The sequence below is a fragment of the Elaeis guineensis genome, chromosome 4, assembly GCF_000442705.2.
Source record: "Elaeis guineensis isolate ETL-2024a chromosome 4, EG11, whole genome shotgun sequence".
Taxonomy (NCBI): Eukaryota; Viridiplantae; Streptophyta; class Magnoliopsida; order Arecales; family Arecaceae; genus Elaeis; species Elaeis guineensis.
In genome coordinates this window covers 13,641,882-13,661,874 of record NC_025996.2, presented here as the reverse complement: position 1 = coordinate 13,661,874, position 19,993 = coordinate 13,641,882, and the positions used below count along the sequence as shown (strand labels likewise).

General features: G+C 36.1%; 1 protein-coding gene across 1 annotated transcript in view; it reads right to left on the bottom strand.

Moving 5' to 3' along the window:
* The window catches only part of LOC105043803 (uncharacterized), an 85,380-nt gene that overhangs the window by 10,593 nt on the left and 54,794 nt on the right, over positions 1–19,993 (bottom strand). Inside the window, exons 35-51 of the mRNA XM_073255589.1 lie at positions 17,699–17,988; positions 17,491–17,575; positions 17,077–17,409; positions 16,612–16,974; positions 16,015–16,501; positions 15,664–15,827; positions 14,933–15,095; positions 14,521–14,790; positions 13,393–13,581; positions 10,563–10,605; positions 10,314–10,438; positions 9,599–10,123; positions 5,988–6,764; positions 5,822–5,895; positions 5,367–5,712; positions 5,172–5,270; positions 4,931–5,086 (exon numbers count right to left, since the gene is read on the bottom strand). Coding sequence (XP_073111690.1) covers positions 4,931–5,086; positions 5,172–5,270; positions 5,367–5,712; positions 5,822–5,895; positions 5,988–6,764; positions 9,599–10,123; positions 10,314–10,438; positions 10,563–10,605; positions 13,393–13,581; positions 14,521–14,790; positions 14,933–15,095; positions 15,664–15,827; positions 16,015–16,501; positions 16,612–16,974; positions 17,077–17,409; positions 17,491–17,575; positions 17,699–17,988 — 4,489 coding nt within the window. The remainder of the gene's footprint in view (positions 1–4,930; positions 5,087–5,171; positions 5,271–5,366; positions 5,713–5,821; positions 5,896–5,987; positions 6,765–9,598; positions 10,124–10,313; positions 10,439–10,562; positions 10,606–13,392; positions 13,582–14,520; positions 14,791–14,932; positions 15,096–15,663; positions 15,828–16,014; positions 16,502–16,611; positions 16,975–17,076; positions 17,410–17,490; positions 17,576–17,698; positions 17,989–19,993) is intronic.

Here is a 19,993-nt window from a genome sequence, read left to right as displayed (position 1 = left end):
AAATAAAATAAGTTCAACATCTGACAGACTCATGTATGATTTCATATTTATACAATATTAAAGAAATAAGCATTAAGGAGTAGCCTTAGATGTCATTCAGATTCAGAAAATGTTTCTCCTTTAATAAAATTCTGAACCTTACTACCTGCAACTGTTATAGAACATGCAAACTCGACAACATGAAACCCCTACATTTAACAATTTTCTAGACATGGGGCCTATGAATTGGTTTGAAATCCTGATTGGAAAACATCTGTGTGCAGAAAATACTGACTGGAAGAGGAAACTACTCTAACAGATCCAGTAATTTGAGCTCATGCAACATGAAAATAAGTCTTTAAGGACTTCACATTTCCATAGATTCTACATGGGGAAGGAAAACAGCAGAATTTGATATCATCTATTAAACCAGGTAAACAAATCTTATTGAGAGTTGAGACCATCTAATTTTCTTTTATTGCTCTATCATCCATCTCGAAGGATCATTGGGTAATTGACATTGGATTCAGTTTCCCGGTTGAGAAAGGAGATTCTTATTTGTTTAGTATATCTATAACTAATCTCTAAATTACTCATTACAATCCATATAATATGCATACACAAAGGGTGAAGCCAAGAAACAGAAATATGACGCACCACTGTCAATCTATATTATTCATGTTATCTTAAAGATTAAGGTTACCTCGAACAAATTGCAAGCAGGCAGACATCAAAGGCAGAATATACATATATACAAAGAACAAGCACAATGCAACCAAGATTGAAGGACATTTAATGTTCAATTCAAATTCAGGCAAACAACTTAACCTAACAAAAAAGAACCAGAATCATTCATATTCTTTTTGAGTTGTAATAGCCCAAACCAAAAAGAGCCTGATATCACACTGGGCCTAGTCCACTTGACCAGCCCAGCAGCTTGGTTTAGGCCCAAAGGAAAAAAAAACTCCCAATGGGAGTCATCTTCTACCTTGAATCTGACTGAAATCCATCACCGAGAAGGATTAGAAAGCTGGGTTTCAGCTCTATTTAAATCACCACAGCCTCCTTTCAACCCCCATCAATAAAGCTTGGTTTCTAATTGGTTGTTTTCCAGCGATTGGTTCGAGTCTTCGCTGAACGCCGTCAATCATGCTGGCTGAGCAACCTCAAGATCTTATCGGAAACAAAAGTAAAGATCTTGTAACCTCCTAACTGATCTTGATTCCCATCTTTTCAATCTCTAAGACCATGGTTTCCGGCCGGCAATCACCAGAGTTCTTTTGAAAACCCAAACCCTATTTTGTCCCATATTTTTCTTGGATTACCAATCCTTTCTCTCTTCTCTAGCCACCCTGCCACCGGCCACCATCTGGTGGCCTTCTATCACCAGCCCTCTGGCCATGGCCATTGGCGAATACTCCTCCATCTCATGAAGAAGGGGGAAGTAACCCCCTGTTTGGCCAACGAACCAAGGGGAAAAAAAGGACAAGAAAAGAAGAGTAAAAAAAAAAAAAGAAAAGAGAGTTTGTCTCCTCTCTCTCTCTCTAGTTTCTCTGTCTATAAAGAGATTGTCTCTCTCCACTCTCTCTAGGATTGTTTGATCCAATAAAGGGCTCTTCTCAATGACTTTGATGAACCCCGATGAACATATCCTAACCCATGACTGTCGAGCAGCATGTCGGCACCCATCCTAATTAGGCTAGGTACTATTAGATTTGATCACCCATGATTCTGTTCAACAATATGTACCCTAGTTCAAGCAAGAACATCAATGTAGTTGGATCAAATGGGATATCGGCCACTTTCGTTTGACCAGCCCTATAATGGTGTTGGAACTTAGAATTTTTATTTTTTAAAATATTAATTTAATTTTTTATAAAAATATAAGTTTTGGATATTAGGTTCTTAAAAAAATCTCAGAATTATTGGGATTTATTTGTATGTTATTAATACAAAGTAATGATATGCCATTTCTACATTTTTTTTATTTATATAATATTAATTTTAATATCAAATAAATTGTTAATCAATTTATATGTGATTTCTGAATTTTATGAATTTGTATTTTGAATGGTAAATTGATGCATAATTTTGAAGTAATATTCTTCGAATTATTTCTATAACTATTTACTAATCTTATATCATATATATATATATATATATATATTGATTAGAATATGGAATATATATTATTCTGTAAAAATAATTTTAATATGTATTGGATTTGGACTCTTAGCCTGACAATGTTCTAGATTCTACCATTGGGTGTTATGCATTGGCATTTTGACTTGTTACTAAGCTCACTATTCTATTTCTGGCCCCACCATAAGGTATAGATGTATTCTCACTCATGCCGTAGGGTAACTACAATATTCCGGCCCACTTAGTAGGATATAAGTGCGGTTTTATTTCTGGCCTAGCCGCAAGGTATAAGTGTTGTCATAGTTAAAGATTGTTGAGTTGAATATGATTTATTTCAAATCGAATTTATAATTATATATATGCATATTTGGAAGATATTGGAATTACTGGATTTATGTTTTGAAAATGAAATGATTATGTTTTTTTACACTGATTAATGGTAAATGATATTTTGACTATTGTATTCTTTGTTATCATATGAATTATCTAGTTAAGGTATTCATTACTTACTAGGCTGTTGAGCTTATTATTTCTTCTTTCTTTTCAGATTAAAATAGTTGTGGATGTTAGTACTGCTTTGGAAAAGAGATTAGAAGCAAGATTTGACGGTATCAACGGGAGTTTAGATTTATTATTATGTTTTATAGGATTATTAATTGAGATTTAAGTGATGTAAGACTTTTAAAATTTTACTGTTAGTTGGCTTTGTTAATAAATTGAAATTTAAATTTTGGTTATTTATATTAGCTTCATTGCAATGCATTTAGCATCTTGTTAAAATGCTTTGCATGCTTGTGGGAGAGTTCTCCATGAGTATGCCGCAGTTGCCGCAATCCTTGCTTGCAAATCTCGGGTCAAGGGCGTGACATGAATATTATGGATAATTTTGCAAGCATGCTTCAAAGGATGTAAATGGCATGGACATCTAATAGTTATTCAAGTTACTCGTACAAATAAAATGATAATATTCCAATGGTAAATTGCCATAATAAACAATTAAACTATAATAAAATGATGGAGATAAATTACTTATACACAATGATATGTGGCAGGAAAAGTGCAAAAAACACAAAAAGACTTGAGTTTATATCATCTACTTTAAACTGGCCAAATATGTGGTTCTTATTCGAAATAGGAAATGACTCCAACTAGTACATTATTTTTACTGGATGTTATATTCCATCGTAATGTATACCCATGCTAATCACGAAACATTACGCTTAGTAATTGTATATTCACTGGTCAGAGATACCAGTTGATAACGCTACATCACATATGCAGATAAAATGTTAGTTCATGTTCTGTAACTTAAATTATCAATGACAAGAACAGAACCCACTGTAACTATATGTATACAAATGTCTGTGTGTGTATGTTTTTTTCTTTTTTTGAAGAGGGAAGATTATCTAGAGTGAGGTTCACTGCATGAATTTCAACTTTTGTTCCTCAAGTTTTAGACAGGGCTCATATAAAGACTCAAGAGCATTCAAGATCTTAAAAAGACATTTCACAAGGAATTCAACCACAATTGAGAGATCCCCACCAGCAATCATATCTGCACAATGCAAGAATAGTCACATCCTCATTCGCTATTAGCTGAACAATAAAAAAATGTTTCTAAAACGAGAACATGTCTTAAAATTATTGCATGCTAAAGGATGTTTTATACATAAGTCCTTTGGAGCTTGAACCTTCATCTACCTTTGTCCTTCTGGAGTGCTTTATTCTCTCCTTTCCTTTCAACACTGTAGCACCTCTCGGGCATTATCCTTGAGCTTCAGGTGACACCAGGGCATTCTTTCATTCACGTTATAACTCTCATTGTCCCATGACTCAAGCTACAGATGTCATGCTACTCCAGATGATTCCCTTGGAAGTTCTCCAATGACTTCCTAATAAGCCCAGCTAAGCCCATAACAAGCCTCAACTACAACTGATGCCCAACCAAGAAAATTTACGTTTTACTTCAACAATTTTTTGTATGCACACAATGGACAGATTATTAGTTTCTAAATGAAATTATATATTTGCTTCGAAGGGCAATATATACATATATCACATATATACATACACACATATATACATATACATACACATCCATACATAAATACATACAAATGTCAATAATATAAACCTGCTCCTAAATTTGTCTTCTACACCTTTTGTTGCATCTTATTTCTTTTTGAAAACTTTGATTTTGGTATTTCATTAAAAAAAAGTTCCAATGAATATTCAACAAAATTTCAAACCAACATTTGATTTGATTTTCAGTGGAAACTTAAATTCATTGGCCATGATAGATGATTACTTGCTAAACTGTTTAGCTCATTGACCAATGGAGTGATGAGATCTATATTGGGCTTCTTGAAAAAGTGGAATCAGTGACTCCAAGTTGCCCCTTTGGATCTAGTGATTGCTGACATGACACTTAGCTGGCATCTTGTTTGTATCTGTAAGGGTACGATATGATTTAAGTTTGTGAGTCTTTTTATGTAAAAGTTATGGATTATAACGCAATTTCAGTTACATTACTTTGGTCATATGGTTTCTTTTATGATTATCTTCTAAGTATTAATGTCAATTTCGAATTATTATGATGATCACGGCTTGAGACTTGGAGTAAAATGAACTGTTTGGCCGCAACAAATGCATGCATACTCTAACCTCCACTAATACATAAGGTAAGCATTTGTATGATTAATACATGTAGACACATCTATGCACCTCAGAATTGTATGCATGCGATACTTTTTTTCCTTTTAAGATATAGAATTAACAGAGAAAGAGAGCAAAGGAAGTTGCAAAATACTTGGACTTTATCGGGTCCTCCTCCTTCAGAATATATGAAAGAAACTCTCGAGTCAGTTTTATGCAGGACCTTAGGTTCATCTCCAACACCAAACCTAATGTATAAATCTTCACCAAGTCTGTTTGTGAATGTCATGTATGGACGTATGGAAATAACCTGAAAAGATCAGCAACATTTAAAACTTTAAATGCAGCTATTCAAAATTGAACTTGACCAATACCAATCATGTCAAGTTGTTTACCTTTGTAGGAACAGCTTGATAAGGGGATGGTTTGGAGGAAACAAGGAGCCGCATACAATTGCCATCAGTATCATAAGCAGAAAGATCAACTGAACCATCCTAAAGTGAACAAAAATAATAGAAATAATTAGAAAGACTTTCTTTACCTGCTAATTGGAACACAGCACAAGAAGGTAAGTTAGAAATAAAACCTACCATATCACCCAGGGGAGAAAGGTCCTTAACAGGTCCAAAGCACTCCTTGCCAGGTTTACTTATTGATGCTGAGAAACCCAAAAGTTTGAAGTTCATTGCAGAAGCTATGGTGTATCCGCCAACCATTTCCTCTTCCCTAATCTGCCAAAGAATCTTTTCAGTTCTTATGTTAGAATGAAATGGGACTGAAATATGTCTTTTCTCTCTTCTTCCTGAAAGGTCAACCACAGTATATAGAAGTGGTGGGCATCTTGCAATTGAAATCCAATAAGGAACATAGATTCTAACAATTCTTGCTATCAAGCGGTCCTTATCATAATTTTGTTCAAGAATGATTTGGACAATCCTGCAAAACAAATGGCAGTTTGTTTTCACCAAACTCAAGAACAGAAAGAACCTGAAAAAGGCTGAAAGAACATGCAAAATAATATATATTTTTTTTTTCATATACACACCTTTCAGAAAGAGAACTTCTCAGATTTATCATTTTCGACGGCATTCTGCTTGGATGTGATATAGGAACAGGCTCCTTCAGAAAAAGAAAATTTATGAGTAATGATAATAAACTAAAAGCACAACTTCATGACTCCACAGTAACAATAAATAAAGAAAGAAACATACATGAATTGGTTGCCATCCCCCTTCAGGAACAAGTGACAAATACAAGGGATCTCGCAGATCAGCATTGTAAATCTTGACAGTTTCACCTGGACCTAAAGTACCTAGGGAGCAAGTATTGTTTTCTTCACTCAATTGATTAACGGTAACACTATATTCCGCAGAAAAGGGGAGGTAATTGACTAAAGATATTGGTGAGTTGACAATAAGGTTCCAGTCATGAATGGGATCAGAATTCATATCTTTACCAATCTCTTTGGCTTGTGTGCTTAAACAAAACCACAAGCCTTGGGAAAGCTTTGAAGAAGTTCCATCTATTTGCGAACAAAACAAGAGGCTATCAGACTCTGTGAGAGCTGATACACAGATTTCAGGTGACTCTTCATGTCCTTCAGAAATTTCAGTCTGATCATGTTTCTTAAGTACAACACTCCATGAATATTCTCTTCTATCAATGGAATTTTGTGGTCTTAATTGCAAGACGTATGATATTATGGGATGCGCCAAGCCTGATAATGGAAGAGGCATAGTATCACCAGGTTTCAATAGTCCAACTGAAATTTGATCATCTCCATCGCATACGATGCGTCTCCTATGCCTTAACAATTTTCTTCGCCGAGCATAATTTACAGAATTTACATGATCTGATGACTCAGGCCACTTTAGATGTTCAGTATCTGGAGCATAAACCCAGCCATCAGCCGTTCTTACAGATGTCATATCCACATGCCAATCATCAGTCCATTCCCAGCCATCTGGTAGTTCAACAATGGATGCTCCCTGTGCAATAAAAAGAATGATGTTGAACATGTTTGCTGATAACACAGAAGCATTTATCAACCGTTATCTTTTGTTAATGTACATAAATATCCTAATGTCAGACTAAGAGTAGCTTCAAAAAAAACATAATGTGGTTCACCATCATGGTAAGTGGGGTTTAGCCAATTGTTGTGGGGAAGTCATTCACCACATATACATTCTTTTATGATCTCCAGATATCTCAAGATGTGACCAAAATAATTAAGCTCCAGACAGGTTGCTGGACAAAATCATTGTGCATATTAAATACCGGAAAATGGAAATTGAAATTTTATAGTATCCCAGCACCAAACATCATGACTGCAGTTCCGACCTGTTGTATAGAATTTTTGACAATTATGATGGATATATAACATGCACTCCAAAAGGGCAATGATGCTACCAACGGCCAACATAATGATGCTATCTTTTGGCTGATATATGACAACTTATCCACTTTAACACCCTAAAAGCATGACAAAAAGACTTGATGTACATCGCCAGCATCTTAGGCTCCATAATCAAGTGTCTTGAGAAGGCATTTTATTAATTGCCTTCTTTCTTGCTGGAGCTCATCCGTTCCACTTCTATATTATTTTGCTTTGACTAAGATGCAAGTCCTGCGTGAATCTAAAGTACCTTATTTGTGGCTTGGATGCTCACCAAAAGACCAATTTGTCGCTTTCTTTATAACAAGTCACATACCTTAGATAATGTTGTCCTCAATTTTAGCTTATGACCCACCTTGAGTCTGATGGGAGATATATTTTTCTCGATCTAAGTTGTATATAGTTACAAAAGTAATGAGCCATATTGTATATTCGCCCTCCCTCTCAAAATGAAATAATTAAGACACTATCATATAAACAAATAGCTAAACGCTCAAGGAAACAAAATTTTGTGCTACATTGCTAACATTATAGATCCATTCCAAAATTTAGGACATTAGCTCCTATTATTCCTTTTTAGTTATCGAGAGGACCAAGACATCCTGCTGTCTTCGTAACTACTTTTCTTATAAGACAAATTCTGATGTAAAAAAATAAGTGCAAGTAGAACCGATCAGCTGAAAATCATATCAAGGGATGTAAAAAACAGAGACTACAGAAAGGATTTTGTCCGAAATTGCCCAAATTTTGACATGATCTAGATCTGTTCTTTCTCTGTTTGATTTGTATAGGTCTAGGAAAAGTGGATCAGAGCCAAGAAGGAGCATAAGGAAGCCTGTCCAACTCTCCCAAGCTCAACATGGACCTTTCTTGATCTAATTTGCAATTTGTCCTGAGACCAAGCATCTGCACTGAGAACCAAATTCAGGACTAACTGAGATCAGAACAACAATCTATTGAGCATGCTGAAATCTAAATTATCATAGGTCGTAAAGATGTAATTAACAGAGGATCAAGGAAAGGCATTTTATAAAATTTTGTAGCTCAAAATACTAGATTATATTTTATGCGAGCAAATGCCAGCAAATGAGGTGCAATTTAACAGCTATAGAGCAGTTCTGATATCAGATTTGGAAATTAATCATTAAAAAAAAAATCATATTTCAAGTACATGATGACTAACAGTTTGAAAAATAAACCACAATTCCAGTGGCTGAATTAGGAAAAGATTCTAGTACAAGGAAACTAATTTACAACAGTGGAAGTGAAACCTTAACTGCAAAACTTGTAACCAAGGGTTTAAATACCAATACCACATATTGTATTGCTTTGCAACTAGAATGATAGAGTACTGATATCAACAGTACATATCAAAACTGACAGATTCAAAAAAAAATGAAAGCTACCATAATGCCGATTTCAGCATCCCAGCACCTGTATCAATGCCGATTTCTCACCAAATGATGTAGTATTGGTTATACCATCCCATTTCGGTGGTTTTCGAAACCATACTTGCAAGTTGCAACTATCCTACTGTACCACTTTCGGAATGTCATAATCAGTGTAAACAAATCTTGTAAGGGAATGTCCCTCTAAATGGCAAAAAGAGTCCTGCTAAACAAGGAAAAACATGCTCTTATATAATTATATTCATGAACTTTGAAACTTTGGAGTAGCAACTTTATATCCATTCCTTTGGTATTGAAAATTTTATAAATGTATCTACCTGCTAGCTTTGAGAACACTCAGACTTAACCTACAACAACTTCTTTATCATTCATCCGCATTTCACAAGAAGCCCCAACAGAAAATTTAGCTGCAAGAATAAACATCATAGATAGATCTAATGTCATGCAACTAATAAACTTACAATGCTAAAAAGTAATAAATCCACTTTGAGCAATAAACTCTGATCTAAAAACATAATGATAACCATCTAGCCTTCTCCCAACTATTTGTATTCAGCTTTCTGGATCCTCATTCACTAGGTATTCCTATCTAGCGCCACCTCTGATATTATTCGTAGTTCTCCATATGCTTCCTCACAATCTGCATCCACGTTAAAGGTCTTCCTTCCTTTTTATAACTTTCAACAAAATTCCTAATCTAAATATATTGGCACATTTGTATATGCACATATTTATTGCACTCGAATCATTTGAGACTCTGTAATCCACACCTGCATCCATCTCCATTTATGCATGTAAGTCTTGTAAGTGAACCAGCATTCAGGTTTACCAGAAGGAAATAATATTCAAAATTGCTCATATTCATTCTCTTCAATATCTTAGGCATAATATAAATTTAAAAAACTTTCATTAGCATCAGCAACAGTTAACATGAATTTCAAATGAACTACGAAAAGTATATCAGTATATGGTTACATCAAAAATGGATATTTAGATCTTATGTACACAATATCTTTACCTGATGTTCACTGTCTGTAGGGCATTGGTCAGACGGATTGACAGATGGCAAGCATGGAGAGCAGCTAATCCAACCAACAGATGGAATGTACTTCTCTGTTTCAAATAATTCATCTGTTTCAATTCTGCTATTATCAGATTCTCCATCGCCACTCTCATTTTCATTATCCAATGACCTCCGATTCTCAAAAGAACCTTTTGATTTTAGACGCAGATGAATAACAAAATCAGTATTATTGGTAACAGATACCAGCGACCGTATGTTGACATATCTATTGCCATCTCTAACTGTTACTTCACTAGCAACAACATCGTTGCCTAACCTCCAACATGCTGCCGGTGCAGCATAATTTAGCCTCACAGTTGTCCAAGGTCCTTCCCTGGCAGGACTTATCTGAATAAATCCAGTTTTTCTGCCAGTAGCAAAATCCTGCTTGTCATGTTTTTTTAACTCATGTCTAACAGAAAGCAGTACAGCACATCTGATTCTTCCATGAGATTTATCAGAAGCATCATTTTGATGTCCCTAGTTCAGAATCCAAAATATTGTATTAAATAAATCTTAGTTAAATCTGCTCAGATTTGATAGTATAGATTATAGAAAGTAAGAGAATTCTGAGAGCATGTACTGGCTCACCTCTATTCCTGGAGCCTTAGGCAAAACAAAGAGTATTGTGAAAAAGCTACCATTAATGAAGATGAAGAAATATACTCACCATTCTCTTTGCCGAGGAAAGTTCCTTCCAAGACAGTTTGTAGTTAGGATCATAAGAATTTGAGCTTGGAGGGAGTTCACAAGCTATTTGCTCTAATGGTGCTGAATACATCCCTACAGGCTCACCTGTTAAAGCAAATTCCATGTTATGATGTATTAAATGATATCTACAAGAAATATTACCAAAATCTAAAGTCTAAAGAGTCTGATAACAGGAGCGAATAAAGAAAGACTTCATAATGATAAATACCTCTTCCCATGTCAACTACAATGAACTCCACCATGAAATTATCCTGCATAGATTGGATGGACATATAGAAACATCAGAAAGTGTTCAAAAGAAATTTTAACTACAGAAGTAAAATCAACATTACAAACATTTTCATGAAGCTAGTTTCACAAAAATTCTAGAGCAACATCAAATAAATTTGGAAGTTCGTGCCGAACTTTGAGTATTGTTAAACAGGTTTCCTACATCCTAGTCTTCCAACTGTCTTGGAAATTACTGAAATGTGGTTTTTGAAATTGACTTTTACATCAAAGAATTAGTCCACTCATTTAATGCTTTCTACAGCACAATTCTTGAAAGAAGCTCCAAAATACTTCATATTCTGTGCAGAATAAAGGGCTGAAAGCCTGAAACCATATATTTTGGCTGTTTTAAACCTGAAGCTAATATGCTGTGTCAGTGGCATACCTGTGTAAGAGTCAGACAACTAGAACATCAAACTGAAATATATGGTCATTTGGATTAAAAATTAAAGGAAAAAACTTAGGTAGGCTGTGCTTGTTTGTGCTAGTGCCAGAGTGCCAAAACCTAAGCTTTGGGATCTGAGCACGTGTTTGTTCTGCAGCAGTAAACTTGAGTCCTGACAAGTTCCACTCTTTGTATTGATGAAGTTGGTACAGAGAAGGTGCGATCTGGGGCATTAAAATCATCATTAATGATTGCTACCACTTAAATATTGCTCCAATGGAACACTAAGGGGTGAGTGGACGGCTGTGCTTTAAAGCAACATTAAAAAGCCCACTCAAAGGCACAGAACAACTTTGGAGAATCATAAGCCAGGTTATAAAAAAATAATAAATAAATAAACAGCATTTTTCCTGAACTGATAGCTTGACTTCATATCATTTTTGCTGAACTGATAGCTTGACTTCGTACTGTGGAGTTGCTTACACCAAAACAAAAGGCCGGAGGCTAAATTGTATAACTTGCCCAGAACTATACACTCCACATTAAGTGCAGTTCGGAACCCTTTCACTCAAACAAATACAGCCTAAGTTGCTACTGCCATGGGTAGGAAGTTTGGTGTGCTTCCTATACAGACATGGGGATGCATGGTGTAGGTAGTTCTAACTGACGCACATCATACATGAGATGAACCTGTTTTCTTTATTTGCTGGCAAAGGACTCAGGTATTTCAGTTTTCATGATAAAAAATAATTTAAAAAACCACACATATTGAACCTGGGGATTCTTCAACACCCGCAAGAATTTCTTCCACCCCTTGGCCTTCCAAGAACAACAGATATAAACCCAATTCTATAAGATTAAGATCTACTACAATTTATTCCATACATTAATATATGAAGTTTTGTGGTGATCTACATAGAAAGAATGCCAGTATGCATAAAAAAATAATCATTTTCAGGATGATATATAATTGTGTAAGCTTATTATTTATGTACATAGGCCATTTGGTAAATTCAAAATTTAATAATATTTCAAAATTTTAAATATTATTTAAACTATAAAAAAGTATAAAGAAATATGCTGCAGATCTTAATATGTTTTATGAGTTTATTATTTATTTCCATAAGCCATTTGGTGAATTTGAAATTTAATAATATTTCAAAAATGTAAATATTATTTAAACTATAAAAAATATCAAGAAATCTACTGCAAATCTTAATATGCTATATAGTTAAACTATTTTTCACTACCTTTGGCGATATGTCTAAATAAATATGTAGATATATACATATACACGTGCATGGGTGTGTGGTGTGTTTGCACACTCAGACATTGCTTTATGTCAATTGTAGCTTGCTTGCTTGATTGATGATTGCTTAAGAATCAGAGTAAGGACCCTCGCAGGTATGTGTTTAGTCTCATATTGGTTTTACACTGAAAAAATCTTGGGTATTTATACAAGGCCAAGGAACTCAAGTGATACCTTCCATCCAACCATTTTTGGGTGAGGCCCTCAGTTTTTTTTCTATTTTATTTTTTTTAGTGACCAGGTCCTCGATTAGTACATATGGTATCTGCGCGAATAGCCCACATGGACCAGGGGACACTGCGAAGCAAACCCATTTGGGACTTAGTATAGGCTGATCCTGGTGTGCTTATGAGCAGATTTGATTTGATGTGAGATAAGATGGTGAGGACACCAAGACTTAAATGGAAGATGTGGGGATCCATCCTAAATCGGTTACAACTTATAAGCTAAGAAGACCTTGGGTACTGGCCAAGGAACCCAAATAATACCATCTAGCTAGCCTATGAGGTCCTAGGTTGGTAGTTGGTACACAACTACACATAATAACTGATATAGTGCCTTAGGCAATACACATGCTTTAAGTAGTTCTTATAAAACCCAACAGGCATACAAAAGGATTTAAAATGAATGCAACTGAGATGTGGACAATGATACTTGTAATTTTGCACTAATCACTTAGGTTACATAGAACTACACAGCCCAAAACAAACTCATATTGGGAATATTGCAAACTAAAGCTGTTCTATATGCACCAGCCAAAAAAGTGATCATTCATGTGAAAAGAGAGCTTATCATCCATGTGAAAAGAGAAGCTCCTTAACCTGATGTCATATTGCTTGATAGTAGAAGAACCACAAATACTTGAAGCAAATTTTTATTGAGAATAATATTCAACAACAATGAACCAATCCTTGATATTCAAATATTATTATCTCAATATTTCAAAATAATTAGAAAAGACACATTACAATCATTGATCCATTTGAAGTTGCTATTCATAATTTGAAAATGATTAGATAGTATCATTTTGAAGTACATCATGCTCATCCAGAGATTTGATATGATTTTACATACCACAAAATCAACTTTGAAGAAAAACATTTCATTCCAATTCACCATGGCAATCCCAAATGAAGAATGCTCTGAGATAGCACCACATGTCCGGGCACTTTGTTGCTGCAGTGGTGACTCAGCAGGAGGGCTTAAGAAAAGGCGAACTGCTATCATATATTGGCCAATAGCCATTCCTTCAGCTATTGGTAACTGCATATCATATAAGCATTATGTTCATATCTAGGAAATATAAATTTCTTAACAGAGTCAACAGCCACCTATGCCTAGAAATACAGTTGATTTTAACTTTATAGAAGTTTAAAAGTAAAAATAATGCAGAAATGAATACAGCTGAATCTGAGTTCAAAGAAGGATAGAACATCATAATATAGAAATATTGAAAATTTTATGGTATTAACTGTTAAGGAAATCAAGTGTTAAAGCTATTGCACAAGTAGAACGTCTATTTTCCGTAAGAACACATTGTAAAATGTACAGTTGAGGTACAATCCATTTGACAAGATTCAACCCCAAATCCTACTAGAGAAAAATATGTGCTGTTCCGTCTAATTTGAAAACCCACCATATGAACAATAATCTGAAGCATCAAAAATTCCTTTAAAAAATCAATAGTAAACATGAAAACCTATTATATACACACTAAGCAGACAGAGAATAGAAGAAAGGAATAGCTATGGTACCTAAAGTATGATATGTTATACAAATTCAGACTCCACATTGCATGATCTACATATCTTTAAGCATAAAATCGATGGGTTTGGACACCTTCAACCCGTAAATCACAGCAAGCTATTTAAATTTCCCATAAATGTTGCTCAATTTGTGTTTATCAAATGTTCTTTCGAAAGAAATATTTATTGACTGTCTAGGCAGAAACCACCATAAGATTTAACCTTCAGATTTTCAGCCTTTGAAGCTGTCAATTTTGGATGGTAATGTAACATTCAAACTGACCTTTTTCTATTTGTCTCTAGCCAAGGAACCTGAACAAAATGAACAGGTATTTCAAGCAGCAAGCTTGACAGTCACCGATTTCAAGTTTAGAATGGTGTATTAATGTGCTCCCACATATCTTTGGTGGAAGAGTTGCAATCATTTCTATGAAGCAGAATAAAAATGAAACCTTACCTCAGCATCAGCAATAAGTATTGTCACCATTGACCGAGATGCTCTATCAGATTTCCCTTTCAAGTGTGAGTCTAGCATATTTTTTGCAACTGGGACTTTTACAGGTTTATTATCTCCTGATGGCATCTTGATGATGTTAGAAATCCTGTTAAATTCAGTAGTCCTTATATATATGTCCTGACCAAGCTTGTTTTGTGGGATAATGTAATAATTTTTCCTGTGATGTATGTCAATGATAGACCTCTCACTATATGTAGGAGAAACTGCTTCCTGAATAGAAAAAGGAGAATGAATCAATACACAGATCACTTCTGTAGACAAGGTATTAGAACTTGAGACATCACAAATTACACTCATAATCAGTTAAAAATACACACAAAGAGGGCTGTTAGATGAAAAAGACATCACTCACTCTCTTTTTATATGATTCATCAATATGACTAAGATTGTTCCAGCTAGAGTAAGCTTGAAACATCATATTTGCGTTAGAGACAGAAACATTTAAATTCAAATCTCTGGTCGAAGTTATGCGGATGTGGGTAGCAGCACCTGGTGCATTTGTATCATACTGATACCTGTAGATCAAGGTTAGAAAGGTAATATATTAGTACAAACATGGTAACATTATTCTTACAGTGATATAATTGAACAAAAATATCAATAAGTAGAACTTCAATGGACACTTATTGCGAGATACTGATATAAACAGCTGCTTGGGCCATTAGTGCTGCCATAAACAAGATTTTAAATCCCGTAGGATGGGGTTGTCCCAATTTTTCCATGGAACGAGACTCGCCGCCATCCTGTCCTTTTCTAACACTTGGGATAGGGGATGTCCCAAGATGTCCCAATTAGGATGCTTGCGGGACGGCCTTGTCTCGACACATGGAATGGTACCTGTCTCGGTGTCCCGCAGGATGTCCTGTCGAGACCTGAATCCTTGGCCATAAAATACGATAAAAATCTCAATACAAATGCAAGCTAGCAAGCGATTCTCAGTTTTTTATATTTTGGAGATGGGATAACATATTTGTACTATTACCAGCTGAAGAGCCTTCTATATCAGTGCATATAAACCTTAAGAACTGATGACATTTAACCAAAATACCATATGCTAAATTCAAAAGTGATCCTCAAAATTACCTTAGAAATCCATCCATTGGTTCAATGAGGGGCTCCCATGAATCATACTTGTCATTGAAAGATCTTGCAGACACAGAGAAACTCATAGTGGAATTCAAGTAGTCAGGTCTCCCATGTAAACTAAATGCAACGTTCTCAAAAGACATGTTAAATAGTGGAACCATCTGCATAGTGCACAGAGTCACTAGAATAATCTATGAGGATACAGCATACTTGTATTGCATGTGTTGCATCATTTACTACTATCATGGCAAGTAAAAATTAAAATGTAGAAGCACATACATGATGAGATTATGTTAAACAATCAAACTAAAGAAATAAAACTATAGTTGGTCATATCAAAATCCTTACCAAACCTCCATAGTCATCAAAAATTGCTGTGGAGAAAGTTTTAATTTCTGCATCAATCACAGTATTATCTGAGCCACTAGATACAGCAGGACCTGCTAGCTTTAAAGCAAATCTTTTTGGAGGCTTTCTGAATCCACTTCTAACAAGAAATGTGCCCAGCTCAGTACCAACACTCCACAAGCTAAAAGGTCCTGAAACCTTGCTATCGGATGTATCCCATATACTCTCTTCAGCAAACTGATCTCCTGTTACCATGTCACTGCGGATACACCTTAACGGGCCAAACTCATCGTGCTTGAGTGATCCCTTAGATGCAACACATCCTAAGGCAACAAATCCTGGAGGAGCCTGAGGCAACCAGAAAGAAATACTTTCAACACCTCTATGCTTCTTGATATGGCCAACAAGTTGAAAATCTTGAGGGGTTTTCAGAATAGTGTCGTCTCCAGTATCATGAAGCACAATAGCTGAATTAGGAGGTTCATACCTGTAATTCAAATTTCAATAATTACTTGAAAGTTAGACCAAGGTTGAGGATATGATTAAATAATGCAAGTTAGTAGGAGAAAATATATCAGGCATCAAGGAGACATCCACCCTTGAACAGCAAGATCACCAAGATAAACCATTCCATGTGGGACCACTGGACGCCATATTGAGAGCTTCTTTCGGGAGGTTGTCCCTTGATTCCACCAGATCAATTTAAAACTTGCTACAGCTTGAAACAGGCGACCAGAGGTTAAGAGTGCAGATCTCTCGAGCCGACAAGCATGAGCATCATTTATTGCATTATCTTGGGGAATGGAACTTTTAGTAGTTTTAGAAGATGGCTCTGAATAACCCAACATCATATGATGAAGATCACATGGTTTACCAATCAAGCTCATATCTTTTGGATCTGCAGGCAAAAAAGACCCAAAAGAGTTCTCCACTCGCCAAAATGCGATATTTGCAGAATTCCTGCAAAGGCATAATACATAGAAGAACCGTGAATTTAAGTTTTAGAGTTTTCAATTTTATAATTGAAAATTAAAAGGAAAACATAGAATTACAAAAGCATACAATTCACTTAAGCTAAGTGCAATGCAATCCTTCAAGGCACATGGAGACACCAAAGAAGACAGAATGCACAAAGCAGCAGACAACGGTGGTTGAGTATTTCCAGCTGAAACCACACAGCCAACTGCAACATAACCTTTAGGTGCCACAGGGAACCAAACAGAGCAGCTGTTGCATTGTTCATCACTGTTGTTTTTTGAAGTACTTATCCAGTTGTGATGCCCTTTATCAGCACTCTGCAGACTGCATTGCCAAATTAGCTTGTAGGACACTGGCCTCTTGACTCTTACAAAACTGGTGTTTACAGCAAGCACTCCTTTTGAAGGTGGTTCGTTCCTATTATAAAAAGAAACAGTCACCATCAATAACCGAATATCAAAAGCTTGTACAATGAACTTGGCAAAGAGATATACGAACAGTGGGGTTAAGCAGTCTCCTAGAACAGCAAATCCAGATGGCACACGTGGTCTCCAAAAGGCATAAGTTTGGTCTTTCCCATGATCTAATTTAAAGACAGTCTCATGAGCCTCAGCAGAAATGATCAACTTAATACACAAAAAAACTATTTTCCTCCTTTTGTATGCACTCTAAGAAATCAGTGAACAAAATTTCAAGGCTGGCTTACTCTGGATTGTTCCAACTTTGTCAAACTGAGAGCAGACCACGGAAACTTTCTTGGATGACATCCTTAGAAATGCCAAAATATCTTCCTCAACAGCTAAGAACAAACTCAGGATGCTGAAGGAGAAATTCATAAATATATGAGAAACAGCAAGATGTATATGTGTTTTCCCAGAGGCCTTCGAAAATTTTACACAGGTATCAAAAGGCTCCAAAACTCTGATCCCGTTACTCTCCACCTTTAAACCAAGAACATTTCCACTGATCTCAAAGTTGTCGCCCTTCATCACAAGCCTGCAGCATGAATTGTTAATACAGTTCCCATGTTCCAATATTTTTTGCTGCAATCATAATTAACTTAATACCCTACAATATCACCAGAAATGCGAATAGTGATCAAATAAATAAGAAAGAATGAGTTTAACTGAAAAAAGGTTACAGCTTGCCATGAAGATTCTTCAACATTAGATAGATAATGCATGTTACAGCGTTCCTTCTTCGACATAAAACTGACAATGCTTGTTTGTTGTTAAAGTGTAAACTTATCACTGATTGATTTATTCACAATGTTTTGATCAAGATTCACCGTGCCGGTACTAGGCCCAAACTGATCGGCCAGCAGTATGGTTCGGTACACCTTCCATACTAGGCTCGAACTAACACAGAGAGGGTGGAGGGAGAACAAAAGAGAGGAAGAGAGAAGGGGGGAGGGCAGGAGAGGGAGGGAGGACCTCTAGAGGCTGTCGGAGGGCAGCTAAAGCAGCCGCGCCACGGCAAGCACGATAGAAGCTAAAGGAGGGCAGATGAAGGGAAGGAGAGGGAGAGGAGGCCACCAGAGGCCTCCGGAGGGCTAGAGAGGCCACTGGGCCACTGCTGAGCCCGATGGAAAGCTAGAGGAGGGGCTCTGCGCTCCTCCCAATCGAAATAGGGGCTTCGGCCCTTGTTTCATTTTTTTTATTTTTGATTTTATCGGGTGAAGTTGGCAACACCATTGTTGACTTCATTGTTTCATTTTTTTCGATTCTCGATTGAAGTCGACAACATTGTTTTGTTTTTGCCGACTTCAACCAAAAATTGAAAAAGAAAAAGAAATCATGCCGACTTCACCCTCCAACGGCTTCCTTTCCCTCTCTCCCTCCTTCCCTCCCTCCACCCTCCTCCAGCTTTCCACCAAGCTCAATGTGGCGCAACGGCTCTCTCTCTCTCTCTCTCTCTCTCTCTCTTCCTCTCATTTCTTCTCCCTCTCCCCCTCCTTACAAGTTTCTCATTTCAATTGCCGGAACCATCCCAGTCTACCATTGGCACAACTCGGTACACCTCAAACTGGGCAGTTAGAGACAGTTCCACAAAATCAAGTTTTAATTTTAATTTTTTTTCATGATCACGAGTCGTTTAATTTGTATGTTGAAGAGTGCAACACTAGTAAAAAAGTTCTAACAACAACAAATATCCGCTTCCAACATTTTGGTGGGCCAAAGGGAGTCAAACATTCCATCTACTTTTTAAAATCTAAAATCAAAGAAACCAGTAGGTATCTAAGTGTCCGACATGCATTCGATTCACCAATTTGAATAAAGATGCTTTCAATAAAATGTGAAGAAACCAAGTGTCACTGCCACGTGCAAAAACAAATAAAAATATAAAAAATAAATAAACCTTAGTGGTGCAACATGAAGGTTCAATAGACTATCAAAGCTAATGTTGAAGGTAAAATCCCATGCACACATAAGTCAACTACTAATCCATCGCTCGACTCGTGAACTAAATCCCTTTACAAGGAAGCTTAATAAGCTGCCCCTCCAAAGGCACATCAGAAAATCTATTGCTCAAAGGCTTCAACCACTCACTGATATATGGTCTTTTACCTCATATTTTATTATTCCAGACCCATTTGCACTGACAATTTGCATCACCCATGTCATTACCAAGAATATGAACAACAAAAAAAGGACATCGCGTTGGGAGCCAACCTTCTATGGGTTCACATTTCTCTTATTCAGCCCTTTCTGCATTATATCTCTTGGTTTGCTACCCTTCAATTCTGATCATTTTGGTAAGAATGAATGCTAGAAGCTCTGTTTCATGTACTCCCTAGATCACTACTTGATATTGAATTTCTTTCCTTACCCAGAAGTTCAGCTGATTAATATTTATTTGGCTTTAAACAACACATAATAGCATACATCAGAAGCAACTGCAAGATTAAATGACAAAAGTAACAAAATTTTGTTGATCTTATTTAAACAGCAGATAACATGAATCCAGAGAAGAACACTCCGCCCTAAGGAATATATAATTT